We start from the raw sequence: 16569 nt of genomic DNA, 5'->3' as shown, positions 1-16569 counted from the left end.
CCAAAACAGTCCACAAAGTAGCAATAGTAATCAAGACAGGAGGTATTGGCATAGGACAAACAGATCAATGGACTAGAATCAAGACCTGTGTCACAGGTCAAGCAATTTGACAACATTGCCAAGATCATTTGATGGGGAAAGAATGACCATCTTTCCAATGAATGGTGATGAGAAAACTGGACATCCACATGCAAAACAATGAATGCAATTGGATCCTTACCTCACACACACAAAAAACAAACCCACAGACACATATATATGTATATGTATGTATAAAACTCAAATGGATCGAAATCCTAAATGTAAAAGCTAAAACTATAAAACTCTAAGAGGAAAAAGGAGTAAATTTTTATGACCGTAGGTTTGGCAAAAGACTCTTAGGGTATGATACTAAGAGCACAAGCAACAACAAAAAACACTTTGGACCTCGTCAAAATTAAAAACTTGTGCTTCGAAGAATACCATCAAGAAAGTAAAAAGAGGAGCTGGGGGTGTAGCATTTATTGCAGTGGTAGGGCACTTGCTTAGCATGTGCAAGGCCCTGGGTTTAATCCCAAACCCAAAATCAACATCTCTACTTAGTAAATGGGCAAAGCTCTGAATAGACGTGTCTTCAATTAAGATATAAACACAATGAGATGATGCTTCACACCCACCAGAATGGCTGGAATAAAAAAGTCTGATCATAGTAAGTGTTGATGAGGATGTAAAGAAATCAGAACCCTCATACACTGCTGTTGAGAATGTAATACGGTGCAGCCACATTGGAAAACACTCTGGTTACTCCTCAGAAAATTAAACATAAGATCCCAGCAACTGAGCCAGATGTGGTGGCACACACCTGGAATAGCAGCCTCTTAGGAGGCTGAGGCAGGATTACCAAGTTGGAGGCAAGCCTTGTCAACTTAGTAACGGCAAGTTTCAAAATAAAAAATAAAAAGGGCTGGGATGTGGTTTAGTGGTTGAGTACCCCTGGGTTCAATACCCAGTACTGGGAAAAAAATAATCCAGCAATTCCACTATGAGGTATATAAATCCAAAAGAAGTGAAAATATACATCTATATAAACACTTATTCAAAAATTTTTATAGGAGTATTATTCATAATAGCCAAAAGGCAGAAACAACACAAAAGTCCACAAAACTGTGTGTGTGTGAGTGTTTATATATATTTATATATGTATATTTTAGTACTGGGGATTAAACCCAGGGATGCTCTACTACTGAGCTACATCAGTAGCCTTTTGCTATGTTGCTGAGGTTGGCCTTGAACTTGCCATCTTCCTGTCTCAGACTCCAAATTGCTGAGATTACAGGCATGTATTACTGTGTCTGGCAAGTTGTGTACTTTAATGGGTAAGTTGTATAGTATAGAAATTATATCTTGATAAAGCTATGTAAAGAAATGAATAAAGTGAGCCCATCACTTCAAGGAAAACAGTATTTGTTGCCAACGATAGATTTCAAGTTTTAGGATGAAAATTATAAATTCAGAAAATTATAATTTCATGTTTCACTACAATAAGCTTGAGAGCTTCCCAATATTTAAAAGATTCTTCTGAGAGATCCACAGTGATAAGAATTGTACAGAAAAGGCTTAACATAGTAGGCCTGAAGTTGACCTCCTTAGAAAGATTTGCTTGCAAAGTTGGCTCCTGGTTAGTGTCTTGAAACTTGCATTTCAAGTGTTCTCACAGTTCTCAAGCTGGTAAGGATGGAATTCTGAGCCTAGACTGCACAACGTCTGTTTTCCTTCCAGGAGCCTGGAATTTTAGTATATGTTAGGCATACCTACATGACCAGCCCCCAATAAGAATCATGGGCACTGAGCCTCAGCAAGCTTCCCTGACAATGCTTCACATATGTTATGACTATTAGATGCTGGGGGACTAAAGTGCATCCTGTGAGACTCCATTTGGGAGGACTCTTAGAAGCTGGTGCCTCTTCCCTTTGCTGATTTTGCCCTGTATCCTTTCACTGTAATAAGTCCAAGCCACGAGTACAAATATATACTGAGCACTGTGAGTCCTTCTGGAGTATAACTGAGCCTAGAGGTAGCCTTGGGAATCACCTTTCAACACAGTAACTTAAATACACTATTTATAAAATGTGGCAATATTAGAAGAATAATATTAACTCAGTTGAGACACACCAACCAACCAATGAATGGTATTTACAAAATTATGCACAAGTTAGTTTCATTCATGGTGCAAAACAAATAGATTTAAAAATGAAAAGTTCATTTTAAGTTTCAGATTCACACCGCAACTAATCTTTCAAAATCTATCACTTTAGAGAGTATCCAAGACAGGCACAATGGCACATGCCTGTAACCCTGCAGCTTGGGAGACCGAGGCAGGAGGATTGTGAGTTCAAAGCAAGTCTTGGCAACTTAGCTAGGCCCTAAGCAACTTAGCAAGATACTGTCTCTAATTAAAAAAATGAAAGGGGCTGGGAATGTGGCTCAAAGGTTAAGTGCCATGAGTTCAATTCCTGGTCCAAAAATAAAGAATAGTATCCACAATGATATGAAAAAGACATTAAGCTACTCTTTGCTTTTCCAAATATGCATCTGTTCGAGGTCAGGTTTTCTTCAAATACTTCAGCCAAAATAAAACACTGCAATAGTTTGAAGGCAGGAACAGATAAGAGAATGCAGTGGACTTCTATTAAATCAGATATCAAAGAGATTTGCAAAAATGTACAATGCTACTCTTTTAGAAAACATTTTTTCTTTTTTGGTTTGGTAAAATATGGTTATTTTAAAATGTTATTTATATTAACATGAAATTGTTTACTTTTTTTTTTTTTTTTTTTTGGTGGCATTGCATATTGAAACCTAAGGTGCTCTATCAGTGAACCACATCTCCAGCCCTTTTTAAAATTTTGAGATGAGTCTCACTAAGTTGCCTAGGCTGGCCTCAAAACTTGTAAGCCTCCTCCTGTCTCAGTCCCCATGTAGCTGGGATAGGAACGTGCGGGTGCCATTGCTCCTAGCTACTGTTGTTATTTTTAAACAAATATGTGCATGTTTTAAATTTTTCTTTTTAATTTCTAACAAAGGCATATATTCAAAGATATAAAGCCACATAAGTAAAAACTTGTTGTTATTATCAGTAATTTTTAAGAGTATAATTGGGTCCTGAGAACAAAAAAGTTTAGAACCACTACTTTACAGACAAGCTAACTGGAATGGAACAAGACAGTGACCAAGACAATATTACATAACTAACAAATGAAGGAACTAAGAACAGGGTCAGTGCTCCCACCACCCCTAATCTATACACGAAGAATATACTTAGGGGAGATAGGATAAGTGTGCTCTTTTTCTTTTTGCAGTACTTGGGATTGAACCCAGGGGCATTCTACCATTGAGCTATAATTGCTTTTACTCTTTATTATTGTTTTTTTTTTTTGGCGGTGGAGATCGAACCCAAGGCCTCGTGCTTGCAAGGCAAGCACTCTACCGACTGAGCTATCTCCCCAGCCGTATTGTTTTTTATTTGAGGCAGGGCACTGCAAAGTTTGTCAGGCTGGCCTTGAACTCATGATGCTCCTGTCTCAGTCTCCTGAATCACTAGGATAACAGGTACACACACACCACCAGTCTAAAATTTGAAAGGCTGTCTTCTGTGAGAGAACAGATTAATGATGTACGATTCAGATAAACACGTCAACAACATGATACTTTTGGGCTTTAATATCAGAAACCAATTTTAAGAATGAGTATATCCTCTTTCCTTTTATTTTGTTCTCAACAATTCAGACTTAAAACCATTAGGTGCCCAGAGCAAGGTATCCTTGCTGTCCCAGGGGTGAGGTGGAAAAGTGGGGTTTGGCAGGGGGAGTCAGCCTAAAGAAGCAGAAGGGGACATCTATGCAGGCATGTACCAGCACAGGGAGTGAGGTCACCAGCAGGTGAAGGGCAGGCATGCAGAGGGTGATATGGCCTGGTATGATGAATCAAGAGCCTAAGGAAGGCTTAGAGATGTAGCTCATCAATAGAGCACTTGTCTAGCATGCATGCAGTCCTGGGTTTGATCTCCAACATCAAATACAAAAAAAAGCAAACAAAACCAAAAAACAAAAAAAAACATACACCTAAGGAGGTAAGAGCATCCACATCTGGGACTGGCATGGCTTGGGCTGTGCAGTAAGAGCAGGGTGGGATGGTTTCTACCATACCATACCCTGGGAAAGTCTGGTACAGGATGGAAACTTGGGGAGGGTAGTGAGGGTGTTCTTTGCACAGGAGTATCAAAGGGTCAGGGCCCAAACAGGACTGAGAAGACACTGGGGCAGGGCAGTGACCTAGCAAGGGGAATCAAAGCTCCAGCAGTGAGAAGACACACCCTATCTCACTGGAATGTTATTAGGATTAAATGGATAACACACACACACTGTGTGAGCCCAGAGTAAGCTCAGTCCACGTATTAATTTTTATTAATGTATGAATATACAGGACCTGGCACAATGCCAAACACACAATACCCAACAAATAGCTGCTTATTATATCATCACACTATTGTAATACATCCTGTATACAATAGATAGCATCTGGCTGATGAGCAAAATTATTTCTAAAAGTTAATTTTCCCATAACCACTTGATAATACCAACCTTCCTTTTTAGTAATTTCATTTTTTACCACCCAGACTTCCAAATTCACTCTTTCTTGTTTAGTTTTGGTTAACTATTCCTTTAAATTCTACTTCATTTCATCCTGACCCTTCCTTCAAGATCTTTTAAGTCGTACAATGACCCCAAACTACCATTATCTCAACTTAACACTTGAAACATCTAGGTTGGTGCAGAGAACTTAAAAAGACACAATGAGCCTACAGCTATTTCCCACATCAGTACTTGTAGAAAAACTTGATACATATCTTATTGGTTCCATACCTGTCCTCGTTTTGGAGCATGCATGTATATTCCTAGGTAGAGTCCCATGGAAGGGGAATAAGCAAGTCGTAATTTGTGCCCAGTCCCAGCAGTGAGCCGAAGGTCTTTGTTCACAGGGACATACTCCAGCATGTCAGCTATCATCAGACACATTTGGTCCTGCCCAAGATAAAGAGTTAATAGGTGATAGTCAAAGAATAGACAGGCTACAAAAACATATTCTATAAAAAATTTTTTTGGTATTGCTGATCTAACCCAGGGTAGTGCATATGAGGGCTTTACCACTGAGCTATACCCCCAGCATTTTTTACTTTGAGAGAGAGTTTCACTAACTGCCCAGGTTGGCTTTGAATTTGCAATCCTCCTTCCCTCCAAGCACCTGGGATTATAAGTGTACACTACCAGGCTGAGATGTAGGTTTTTGTTTTTAATGGGTTAAGATCAAATGTACCTCTTCAGCTTGATAGATAAAATTAATAGCTGTTTGTCTTATTTTGGTAAATCTTGAAAATCATTTTATCAATAGGCATTTAAAAAATACTTTTGTTGCTCTTTCAACTTTTTTGTAGAGTTCATAATTTTCAAAATCAAAAGACAAAAAGGGGTAAATGTGCAGAAAACAAAGCTAAATGAACTGTTTGAATCTGGAAATGACCATAATTTGAATTCTCTCACAGTTAACAATTCTATTTTAACTAATAGTAATTATAAATGTACTATTTACCTTATAAGACCACATTCGTAGTTTGTGATCCTGACACAGGGCAAAGACAAAGGCATCATGCTCCACACAATGAACAGCAAGACTGAGTGCACGGTCTGAAGGTCCCTGATCACCCCTAAAAATATGAGGCCAAATTTTAGAATTTTACTGTTGTAAATAATCTGATCATTAGAATCTGCAATTCAAGAGATATAATAAAATTATAAATGCATGCTCTCAGCAGAAGGAGTAGGAGTTTATCAGCTGAAATAATACAACTACATTTCTATTTGGCTTCTACTAATCACTATAGATTTTAAAAGGGTCTACATAACAATTGAAAACTATTTCCTTTTATATCGTTTCAGTGTAACCATCAAAAACTTTACACTTCAGTAATTTACACGAAATTGGTTTTGGTTAAATCAGGGCAGAGCACCAAACTGAATATTGTGAGAATATAAACAGTTTCTGCTGTCAAGGTTCAATTAGACAAAACAGACTTGAGTCTGATTTTCTTCAGATAGAATGTGGTGGTTCATAGACTCTTCTCTCCAGTGCAGTGGTGCCTTGGAATAAGACTAAAAGCACTGGGAGGTGCTGACCAGTGCAAAAAGATCATATTCTCAGGCCCTTTGACTTACCCGCCAGACATCACTTACCTGATGGCTGTTGGCATCCAGCCTGTGAGCAATCGCTGCATTACTGAACTCTGTTTCAGTTCCACAACTGACACTATACCTGCAATGATAGCCAATGTACCTTTTGATCATACTTAGAGAAATCCAAAGGCATGAATTATGTAACCAAACAAGGCTTTAAAACAGGCGATGGGTTTCTACATCTCTGTACTAATAAAGTTTTATGATGTTACCCACATGTCACCCTAAAATATAATGAATCATTATTGCATTAAAGAAAGATTTTAATTCCTAAATATTTTTGTTAAATTTTGCTTACATACCCCATTGCTGTCACTCTAACCTCATCTTTAGAAATGAGCAAACAACTATACTCATGGAATTTATATTTCACTGAGAGGAAGAGAGAAACAGAAAGTTAGTTAAGAACAATGGTAATAGTAGAGAAAAATAAAATATAAAAAAAGAGTATAGAGACTGCTGGTGTGTGTCTGGGGAGCAGAGTTTGAATTTTAGAGAGTGGTGAGGGCAGGCCTCAGTGAGGTAACACTGAATAAAAACCTAAAAGAGTTGAGGGAATGATCAAGCTGGTAGCTGACTGTCCCAGGCAAACGCCCTGAGTATGCCTGAGTGTTTCAAGGAATTGCAAGAAGTCATGGCTGGTGGAGAGATGAAGGCAAAGCATGAAAAGACAAGGTCAGAGTGGCAGCAGCAGGGCACTATAAGTTAATCTGAGGACTCTGAGTTTATTCAGAGTGGAGATAAGGAAGCACCGTCATTGGACAGCTTTGAGCAGTGCAGTGACATGTATCAACTAATGTTTTAAATGCATCAGTCTACCTGAGGAACTCCTGAAGAGGGGTAATGATATCTGATAAGACATTTAGGAAGCTAATGCAATACTCCAGGCAAGGGATAGTGATAACTTGGGTATCAGCAGACAAATTTAGTTTCATTAATTACAAATCCTCAATCTGAGGGTGGGCAACTAGTTAACTCAACTCATCTCTACTAGAGGACTCAGAATAGGCTGTCTTATATTTATCTGTTTTCTATAATCCAATATGCTTTATAGTTCCTCACCCACTGTCTAAAACCCCTTGTATAAAAGTAAAGCATCAGGAACTCATTAGGCAAACAATGATGAACAACCAATGCAGGGGCAATACAGAAGCAGTTCTTGTGTTAATGATGGGGTTGAACTTCTGAAGGTCTGTTTTTTGCTCTCTTGGATACTGAAAATTGAACCCACTGTACCCAAGATGTAGCTATACCACAAAGTTACATCACTAGCCCCTTTTAAAAATTTTTTCAGATACAATCTTATTAAGTTGTAAAGCTAGCCTCAAACTTGTGATCCTCCTGCCTCAGACTCCTGAGTCACTGGGATTATAGATGTGCATCATCATGCCTAGCCAAAGGTCTGTTTTCATGACAATATCTCTTTTTTCTTTCTTTTGTAGTACTGAGGATTGAACCCAGGGACTCATGTATACAAGCACTCTACCACTGAGCTTTCCCAGCCCCAATATTTCTTTCTTTCTTTTCTCTCTCTCTCTCTCTTTTTCCTTCTTTGTGGTGCTGGGGATTGAACCCAGGTCCTCATGCATGCCAGGCAGACATTCTACATTGATTATATTCCCAGCCCCCCCAATATTTCTTGATTCAAGTTAAATCCATGCTCAATTCCCGTTCTTACCAGGTATGTCATAAGGAGGTAGTTTAAGAACAAAGATGCCTCCAGAAGCAGATGGGAGAGCAAACAGTGCCTCCCCATCACTGCTAAGCCAGGCTGCTGACGTGGTAGAATTAGGGCATAGTCCAGGTACTGCTGGAATTAACTGATAGTTGCAAGGATCCCTGAAATCAACTTTTCCAATGTCAGTGAATACTGACTGCATCTGACTTTCAATTACCAACTCCTGTAACAAAAAAGAAAAATCTTTTAAAATCAAAATAACTTTGAATTTTGCTTAGTTCCTCTCAATTACTTAAAAAAAAAAAAAGTTTTTAAAATAAAAAAATTAAGATTCAAATGAAAGCTTTTTTTGTATGTGTGCCAGAGATTTAATCCAGAGGTGTTTAACCACTGAGCAACATCCCCATTTCATTTTTCTTTTTTTAGTTTTGAGACATAGTTTCGCTAAGTTGCTTAAGGACTAAATAAATTGCTGAGGCTGGCTTTGAACCTGCCTCAGTCTCCTGAGCTGCTGGGATTACAGGGGTGCCCACCATGCCCATGGTGAAAAGCTATTTTTTTTAAAGAACACTGTTTTGTCAACTTAAAATGTGTGTCTTGGCTGGGGAGATAGCTCAGCTGGTAGAGTGCTTGCCTCGTAAGCACAAGGCCCTGAGTTCAATCCCCAGCACCCAAAAAAAAAAACTGTCTTATCATTTAAAAGAGTAACCACCAAAGTATACTTTTTGAGGACTAACAAGAAATCCAAATTTCCTTCAATTACAAAAAATATTGTTCCAGGATTAAATTTGTGAGAGCTAAAGTAATTCGGGAAATAAAAGACACTACGTTTAACCAACTTACACTCCTATACATCCGAGAAGGGTGTGGTAAAAGTAACCTGTGCACTGTTTGATTGGTCAATATTAAGATTATCACATGATTCTGGGTCTCAGAGACATAAACTCCTCCAGGTAAGATGCTGCAATTCTGGAATTTTAGGCGAACTGCATTATTCAACAGATTTAGGTCCAGTGACTCCTCCACCAGCTCCAACGTATCTGCAGAGATCTTCCTGTGGGAGCAAAAAAAAAAAAAAAAAAAAAAAGACATTATTAAAAAATGTGTATGCTTTTCTTTCTCAATAACTGCTGCACTGAAATGTGTGTGTGCGTGTGTGTGTATTCCAAGTGAATGCTTCAAATTCAAAAATTTTGGATAAACAAATTCAGACCACTTGCCAGGCATGGTGGCGCACACCTTGGCAGGAAGACTGCCAAGTTTGAGGTCAACCTCAGCAACTTAGGCCCTAAGCAACTTAGTGAGACCCTGTCCTAAAAGAAAAAAATTTTAAAAAGGGCTAGGGATATGTCTCAGGGGTAAAATGTTTTTGGGTTCATCCCTAGTACCAAAAGAAAAAAAAAAAAATTCAGACCACTCTTATATTGCAAATCACCATATTAAATAAAATACAGCATAAGCTGGGGCAGTGGCGCATGTCTGTAATCCAAGCAACCCAGGAGGCTGAGGCAGGAGGATTTCAAGTTCAAAGCCAGCTTTGATAATGCAGCAAGGCCTGAGATAACTTAACAAGACCCCATCTCAAAATTAAAAATAAGAAGGGCACAGGATGTGACCAAAGTGCCCTTGGGTTCAATCCCTGCCACAAACAAAACGAAACAAAACAAAACAAAACAAAACAACAAAACAGCAAAACAAAATTCAAACCTCATTATAATTTTGTTAAATGAAGTCTTCCAAACTATTCAGGACAATATTCAATCCAACTAAACTCTACTATGATGAAAACTGATACCCAACATACCCATTACTTATAGTGGAATGTGGCTTCCACATACACTACTGCACCAAACAAAATTGAGTGCATATATGTGGGTATTTTTCTCTTCTACTACTCCTTAATATGCAATAGCACAACAAAAATAGCAAATTTTTATTTATTTATTTATTTTGGTACTGGGAATTGAATCCAGAGGTACCCTTTTTTCTTATTCTTCTTTTTTCTTAATATTGAGACAGGGTCTCATTAAGTTGCTTAGGGTCTTGCTAGGTTACTGAGGTTGACTGGAACTTGTGATCCTTCTGCCTCAGCTTCTCAAGTTGCTGGGATTACAGATGTGCACCACAGCACTTGGCTAATAATTATTAAAGAAAGAGTTTAAAAACAAGAATAAATGCATGTTGAACATATCAAAGTTAGTTTTTCTTTATGACTTACTTCTCAAAAGGAGTTTCCTTTGTAATAAACAATAGTAAGCTCTGTGGTGCAGAGCTATCTGCCATGTGCAGTTGGACATACAGACACGACAAAGTGCCTGGGACAGAGCCAGCATTCAATAAACATTTTTTCCTTGATAAAATGCATGTATACTTGAAGAAAAAAAGTTTTATTCAAACTAAAGTTGCAGCAAAGAAGACGAACTATTTTGCCTAAAGGACTTATTTGGTTTCAAATTCAGATTAAAAATTACAACCCTCTCTTGCCCATGCCTAGCTTTGTACCTATCATAGCAGTTGTCTAAAGAAGACATTTCTTCCCCTAACTTCTATGTATATGTCATCTTTAGACATCATTAATACATATTTACTGGTAATGTCCTTCATTCAGCATGTGTTATGTTGATTTGGATCTTGAATGTCTTCCAAAGACCCATGTGTTGAAGGCTTGGTCCTGAGAGAGTCACTATTGGAAGGTAGTAGAACCTCTATGAGGTGGGGATCCAGTGGGTGGTCTTCCGCCACTGGGAGCAAGCCCTTGGAGGGGAGAGTGCGACCCTGGCCCCTTCTCTTTCTTTTTTGCTTCCTGACCATGGTGAGCAGTTTTGCTTCATCACAGGTTCCTGGCGTGATGTGCTGCCTTGCCATGGGCAAAAAAGCAACAAAGCTAACTGATCCTGGACTGGAATCTCTAAAACTGTGTGCCAAATTAAACCTTTTCTAAGTTGATAATCTCAGGTCCTTACAGTGATGGAAAACTGACTAACACTTGTGATTTGTCAAATCTTATTGCTTTCTTCTTCTTCCTGACATTGCTCCTTTCCTTCCATTTCTACAAACTGGTCACCCTTGTGGGACTACAGCTAGCTGTGGGACTACTCTCTCTATCCATGGTCTGTGCATCTTCAGATTAAACATATATATATATATGTTAAAATATATATATATACACTTTTTTTTTGGGGGGGGGACACCTGTATCTGTACTGAGTATGCACAGACCTTCTTCCCTAAACAATGCAGCATAACAATTATTTATATAGCATTTCCATTTTATTAGGTATCATGAGTGACCCACAGATGATCTACAGAGGTTATACATAGATTATATGCAAATATTATGCCATTTTATGTAAGTGATGGAAGCATCTGCAGATTTTGGCATCCACAGAGTTCCTGGAACCAACCCCTCAAATACAGATGGGCAAATGTCTTGCAGTTTTATCCTGCTGCCCTATACTCAGCAGCACCAGTGACTGTTAAAGGCTTCTCTACCTCTTGTTATGGTCACATTTACCTCAGAATAATGATATGGACCCTTTCTTGCAGCAAAAATGTCCCCACTGTCCTACAGTTATCATTTGGTGTCTCTGCTTCCCTTATAGTAATACTACTTGAAAGAGCTATTCTACACCCACTCCACTCAAGCTTCTGCCCTATTATTGGAGCAGTTCTGACAAGGTCAATAATCTCCACAATGCAAATGGCAATTTTCATTTCTCACCTTATGAATTATATAGCATCTGACAAGATTTACTCTCCTCCTTCTTGAAATATTTCCCTTAGCTTCTGGGACTTCACTCTCTCTTTTTTTATTTTTAGTTTTGGTACTGGAGATTGAAAACAGGGGTGCTCTACCACTGAGCTACACCCCCTGCCCTTTAACTTTGACACAGGTCTCACTAAGTTGCTGAGGTTGGCCTCAAACTTTAGATCCTCCTGCCTTAGCCTACTTCACTCTGACTCTTACCTCAGCGATACTCTCTTTCACTGGTTCCTGACTGTCCTGTTAGAATGCAACAGGGTTCAGTCCTGAGACCTTTTCTACGAAAGTATTCTCAACTGGGATTGATTCTACTGCATTCCCAAGGACTTAGCACTATCTAGAGATATGGTTGTTACAACTGGGGAGGTAGAACGGGAGTGGGGGGTTGGACATGTTATTGGTTTGTAGTAGACAGAGGCCAGGATAATGCTCAACACTCTACACCCCACAACAATGACTTATCTGGCCTCAAATGCCAATAGTTCAGAAGTTTAGAAACCCTGATTTATTTACTATCTAGGGGAGCACACTCATTATAAAGCTTTAAGTGCAATGATTTGCACAATCTGAATCTTTAGTCCAACCACTCTAAGGAACTCCTGACTATTGCCTCAACACTTTCTCTTGGATATCTACTGGGTATTTCAAACTAAACCTGTCCAAAAGAGGATTCCCAGGCCCACTAAACTGGGCAGAAAATCAAAACAAAACAAAAATAAAAATTCACTTGTTGCATTTTACCCACACTCTTTTACAACTCAATTAGAGTTATCTCTAAAACATCCAGGCGCTCTAGCCAGAAATCTGGAGTATACTCTGTATCTGATACAATAATGAATTCTAACAAATTCACCTTGACAACATATCCACAATCAGAACCTTGCTCGCAGACTACCATCACCTCCATGGTCTGAGCGACCATCAATTTTTATCTGGATTGTGTCTCCCCACTCCCACTTTTTCCCCTTTCCTATTCTCTTTTGAGCACAGTAACTGCAACGATACTTTAAAAATACAACTTAGATCATGACATTCATCCATTTAAAACACTCCAGTGGCTTCCTCCTATCTCAGAGAAAAAAATCAAAGTCTTGATCTGGTTTTGGCCACATCTTTCTTATTACTAACCCTTTGTTCATTAAGGTGCAGATTCTTGGTCTCATTCTTTTTTTCAAAACACAGGGTCTTTCTAAGTTGCTTAGGACCTTGCTAAATTGCTGGGATGGCTTTGAACTTGCAATCCTCCTGCCTCAGTCTCCCAAGTTGCTGGGATTACAGGTGTGCGCTTCCACACCTGGATAGACTGATCATTTTTAAGTGATATTTTGATCATGTTAGTAAGTCTTTAAAAATCCAAAAATTCTTAAAAACAGTCTGAGATGGGGCTGGGGCTGCAGCTCAGTGGCAAAGTGCTTGCCTAGGACATGTGAGGCACTGGTTTTGATCCTTAGCAGCACCACACACACAAAAAAAAATGGCTTGGGAGTTCCTCGCAGTCTGAGTCCTGCCTATCTTTTCAGCCTCAACATCTCTCACATCACTTTATTTTACCTCTGCACTTATCCACATAGTCTTTTGGTTAGTTCCTCAAACCTGCCAAGTTCTTTCCACGTTATGGCTTTTGCATATAGTGATCACACTTGCTGGACTGCTCTCTTTCCCATGCCCTGGAAGAGCCTGGTTAAACTTTCATCCTTCAAATCTCAGCTTAAATGTGACTTTCTGCAAACTTCCCTGCACTGCCAGTAAAGTTCAGTGTTCCAATTGGCCTCTCATAGCTTCTAAACTTTTCCTCTAGAGCAAATGTGAAAAATCTGTGTTTACATATCTATGTTGCAGTCACTAGTTTAAAGTCTTTTTTCTTTCAAGAAACTGCTGCACACAAGGTGAGTCCACACCCATTCTTCCACAGATACATCTTGCATGATGAAAACAGTAGTTGTTTTTGTTCATCATTTCATCCCAGTACCTAGTAAAATGGCTCACATGTAAAAGCTCAACCGCATCAGTAGAATGAAGCTGTAAAGACTATAAAAACATAATGGGCTCCTGATTATAAAATTGGTGTTCAGGGTTTTAATCCCTTAAGCTACATTCCCTCTGCTTTTACTACTGCCAGGTGGGTGCCTCTCTTAAAACTGTGTGTGTCAAATTTCCCAATTCTGACATGAACTGAAAGCAGTCTCTTTTCCTAAGTGTCGATTACTACTCGGTAGGAATGACGCTTGGGGAACTGTCGCGATTTTCATATGCCAGACAACTCTACCTTCCAGTGGGGTTTGGAGAACAAGCACTTACCAATGAATGAATCTGTTTCTGGTGACGGAGAACAACTTGCCGCTTTCCACATAGAAGAAGCCCCCTGCGCTCTCACTGTATTTAACCGTTCCGGTAACGGGATTTGCAGTCCCTGCAAAATGAACGTGGTCAGCCTGCACACGTGGTACTAAGGATGACAGGTACTGAGGACGCCAAGGAAACAGAGTGTGACGGACTGACAATCCATATAAAGGGAAGGAGGAAAGGAGGAAGAAGTTAGACACCAAGGAAAGCTCTGATCCAGAGGCTGTGGGCATGTGGACCTAGGAGGATGAACCGGGAGGGTCACAGACCCAGGGACCCATAGGAGGAGACCGAGGGGAGGGATCGGGTCGCACCCTCCCCGGCCACTTCCATACCAACAACGCAGATTGTGAATTCCCGAAAGCGCCTCGGCCTTTCGCGTTCGGTTCCGCTTAGCTCCACGAAGCTCCGTTCCAGGGATCCCGCCGCCGCCATCTTCCCGCCGCCGCCGCGAGGCCCGACGGGACACGGGCGGGCCGCGCAGCCGCCGTCACTTCCGGGGGCGTGGCTATCGAAGCCGCGGACAGGTGCGGCGACCTGAGGGGGGAAAAAGGAGGGTTCTGCGATGCATTGCGGGCCTTCCACCCGGAGCGTGACCGTGGACAAAGGAGGAAGCCGCCTCTTCCTGCGGGAACTTCTGAGCGCCGGGCTGGAAGGCGTGCAGAGGGCAGCGCCCCTTTCCCGGCGGCCTCGGGGCAGGGCGGGTCAGGGTTTGTTTCCATTTTAAAAAGCGACGCGGGCGGGCGACTGGGCTGAGCCAACCCGAGGGACCAAGTCCGGGGAGGCCAGGCCGTGGGATTCCTCTGCCAAGAGCCCGAGTTTGCGCTCGCTTCTCCGCCGTTAAGTGTCTGTCTGCAAATCTTCCCCCACTGTCTTTTTCTTCACCCTTCAGCGACACGTGTGAGGGAAGGTGGAAGGGGAGAGGGACTTTTTTTTCTGTTGGCTTTTTTCTAGAGAAAGGTGTGTGCTTGTGTAGTGAAACAACGCGCGCAGTTTAGCATGGATGCTGCAGCCTGCTGAGGTTACCTAAATGCTACTCACTTGCACACGTGAAAAGGAATTTGCCTTTCGTTTCCCCTCTTGAGCTGATTCTTGGCTTTCAGATGTTGTAAGGGTCCTGAGTGGACCTTTAGAAGTTCTTGTAGTAGGTGCTTGATATTGAGGAAAATACTGATTTCCAGTGGTAAAACGTTTTCCCCCCTTCCTTAATGATAGCCGATTTTAAGCACTTGCGTAACCTTATTAGCAGTGACTGCAACCAGTTTCTGCCGTTCTCAGGTTCATTCATCCTATTCTGACCATCATCCCCCATCCTTCTACCTCATTCACTTAGGTCACCAATGCATTTCCTTCATTCCGCAATCCATTGTTCTACCACCTTCTCACTCTCTCTCACTTCCTTGGTGTTTCCTTCTTGTCCTACTTAAATCACTCCCTTACTTAACTCTCATCTCATTCTAGTGAAAACTACAATTTCGATTCAATCCAAATCTGTAGTGGAACATGGCTGGAGTAAAGTATACACCCTACTAACATGCCCCTTATTCCCTCAGGACTGAGTCTTTTTTTTTTTTTTGTACCAGAGATTGAACTTAGGGGCACTCATGTAAGCCACATCCCCAGCCCTATTTTTTAAAAACTTTTATTTATTTATTTTTCATTAACTTTTTTTTGACAGTGATAAATTTTTTTTTTTTTTTTAATTCTTTTTCAGGGCTGGGGAGATAGCTCAGTCGGTAGAGTGCTTGCCTTGCATGCACAAGGCCCTGGGTTCGATCCCCAGCACCGCAAAAAAAAAAAAAATATATATATATATATATTTTTATACATGAATATGAGGTAATAATGTCTCACAATCTACCATCCTTCCCCTCCCCACCTACCTCACCCCTCCCCCTCATTGCACTCACTCCCCTCTGTACAGCCAAAGTTCCTTCATTTTTCTATACCCACCCCACACTATGGATCATCATCCGCTTATCAGAGAAAATATTCGGACTTTGGTTTTTTTGGGATTGGCTTGTTTCACATAGCATGTTACTTTCCAGTTCCATCCATTTACCTGCAAATGTCATAATTTCATTCTTTTTTAAGGCTGAGTAATATTCCATTGTGTATATGTACCACATTTTCTTTATCCATTCATCTGTTGAAGGACATCTAGGTTAGTTCCATAGTTTAGTTATTAGGAATTGAGCTACTATAAGTGTTGATGTGGCTACATCACTGTAGTATGCTGATTTTCAAGTTCTTTGGGTATAAACCAAGTAGTGGGATAGCTGGGTTAAATGGTGGGTCCATTCCAAGTTTTCTGAGGAATCTCCATACTGCTTTCCAAAGTGGTTTCACTAATCTGCCGTCCCATCAATAATGTCTTGAGTACCTTTTTCCCCACATTCTTGCCAACACTTATTATTGCTTGTATTCTTGATAATTGCCATTCTGACTCGAATGTAATGAAATCTTAGAGCAATTTTGATTTGCATTTCTCTAATTGCAAGAACTGATGAACATTTTTTC

At 40.3% G+C, this 16569-nt stretch overlaps 1 protein-coding gene across 2 annotated transcripts in view; it reads right to left on the bottom strand.

Moving 5' to 3' along the window:
- Nucleotides 1-14605, bottom strand: part of Nup160 (nucleoporin 160) — a 55141-nt gene extending 40536 nt beyond the window's left edge. For both annotated transcript variants that reach the window (XM_047519284.1, XM_047519285.1), the window contains exons 1-7: nucleotides 14385-14605; nucleotides 14005-14116; nucleotides 8788-8998; nucleotides 7945-8167; nucleotides 6267-6345; nucleotides 5626-5740; nucleotides 4902-5060 (exon numbers count right to left, since the gene is read on the bottom strand). In XM_047519284.1, coding sequence (XP_047375240.1) covers nucleotides 4902-5060; nucleotides 5626-5740; nucleotides 6267-6345; nucleotides 7945-8167; nucleotides 8788-8998; nucleotides 14005-14116; nucleotides 14385-14484 — 999 coding nt within the window. In that variant the 5' untranslated portion in view covers nucleotides 14485-14605. The remainder of the gene's footprint in view (nucleotides 1-4901; nucleotides 5061-5625; nucleotides 5741-6266; nucleotides 6346-7944; nucleotides 8168-8787; nucleotides 8999-14004; nucleotides 14117-14384) is intronic.
- Between the last annotated feature and the right edge of the window lie 1964 nt (nucleotides 14606-16569).

This window comes from Sciurus carolinensis, chromosome 11 (genome assembly GCF_902686445.1).
Source record: "Sciurus carolinensis chromosome 11, mSciCar1.2, whole genome shotgun sequence".
In the NCBI taxonomy this organism is placed as follows: Eukaryota; Metazoa; Chordata; class Mammalia; order Rodentia; family Sciuridae; genus Sciurus; species Sciurus carolinensis.
The sequence above is the reverse complement of the archived record's forward strand: the minus strand, read 5'-3'. Positions and strand labels throughout refer to the sequence as shown.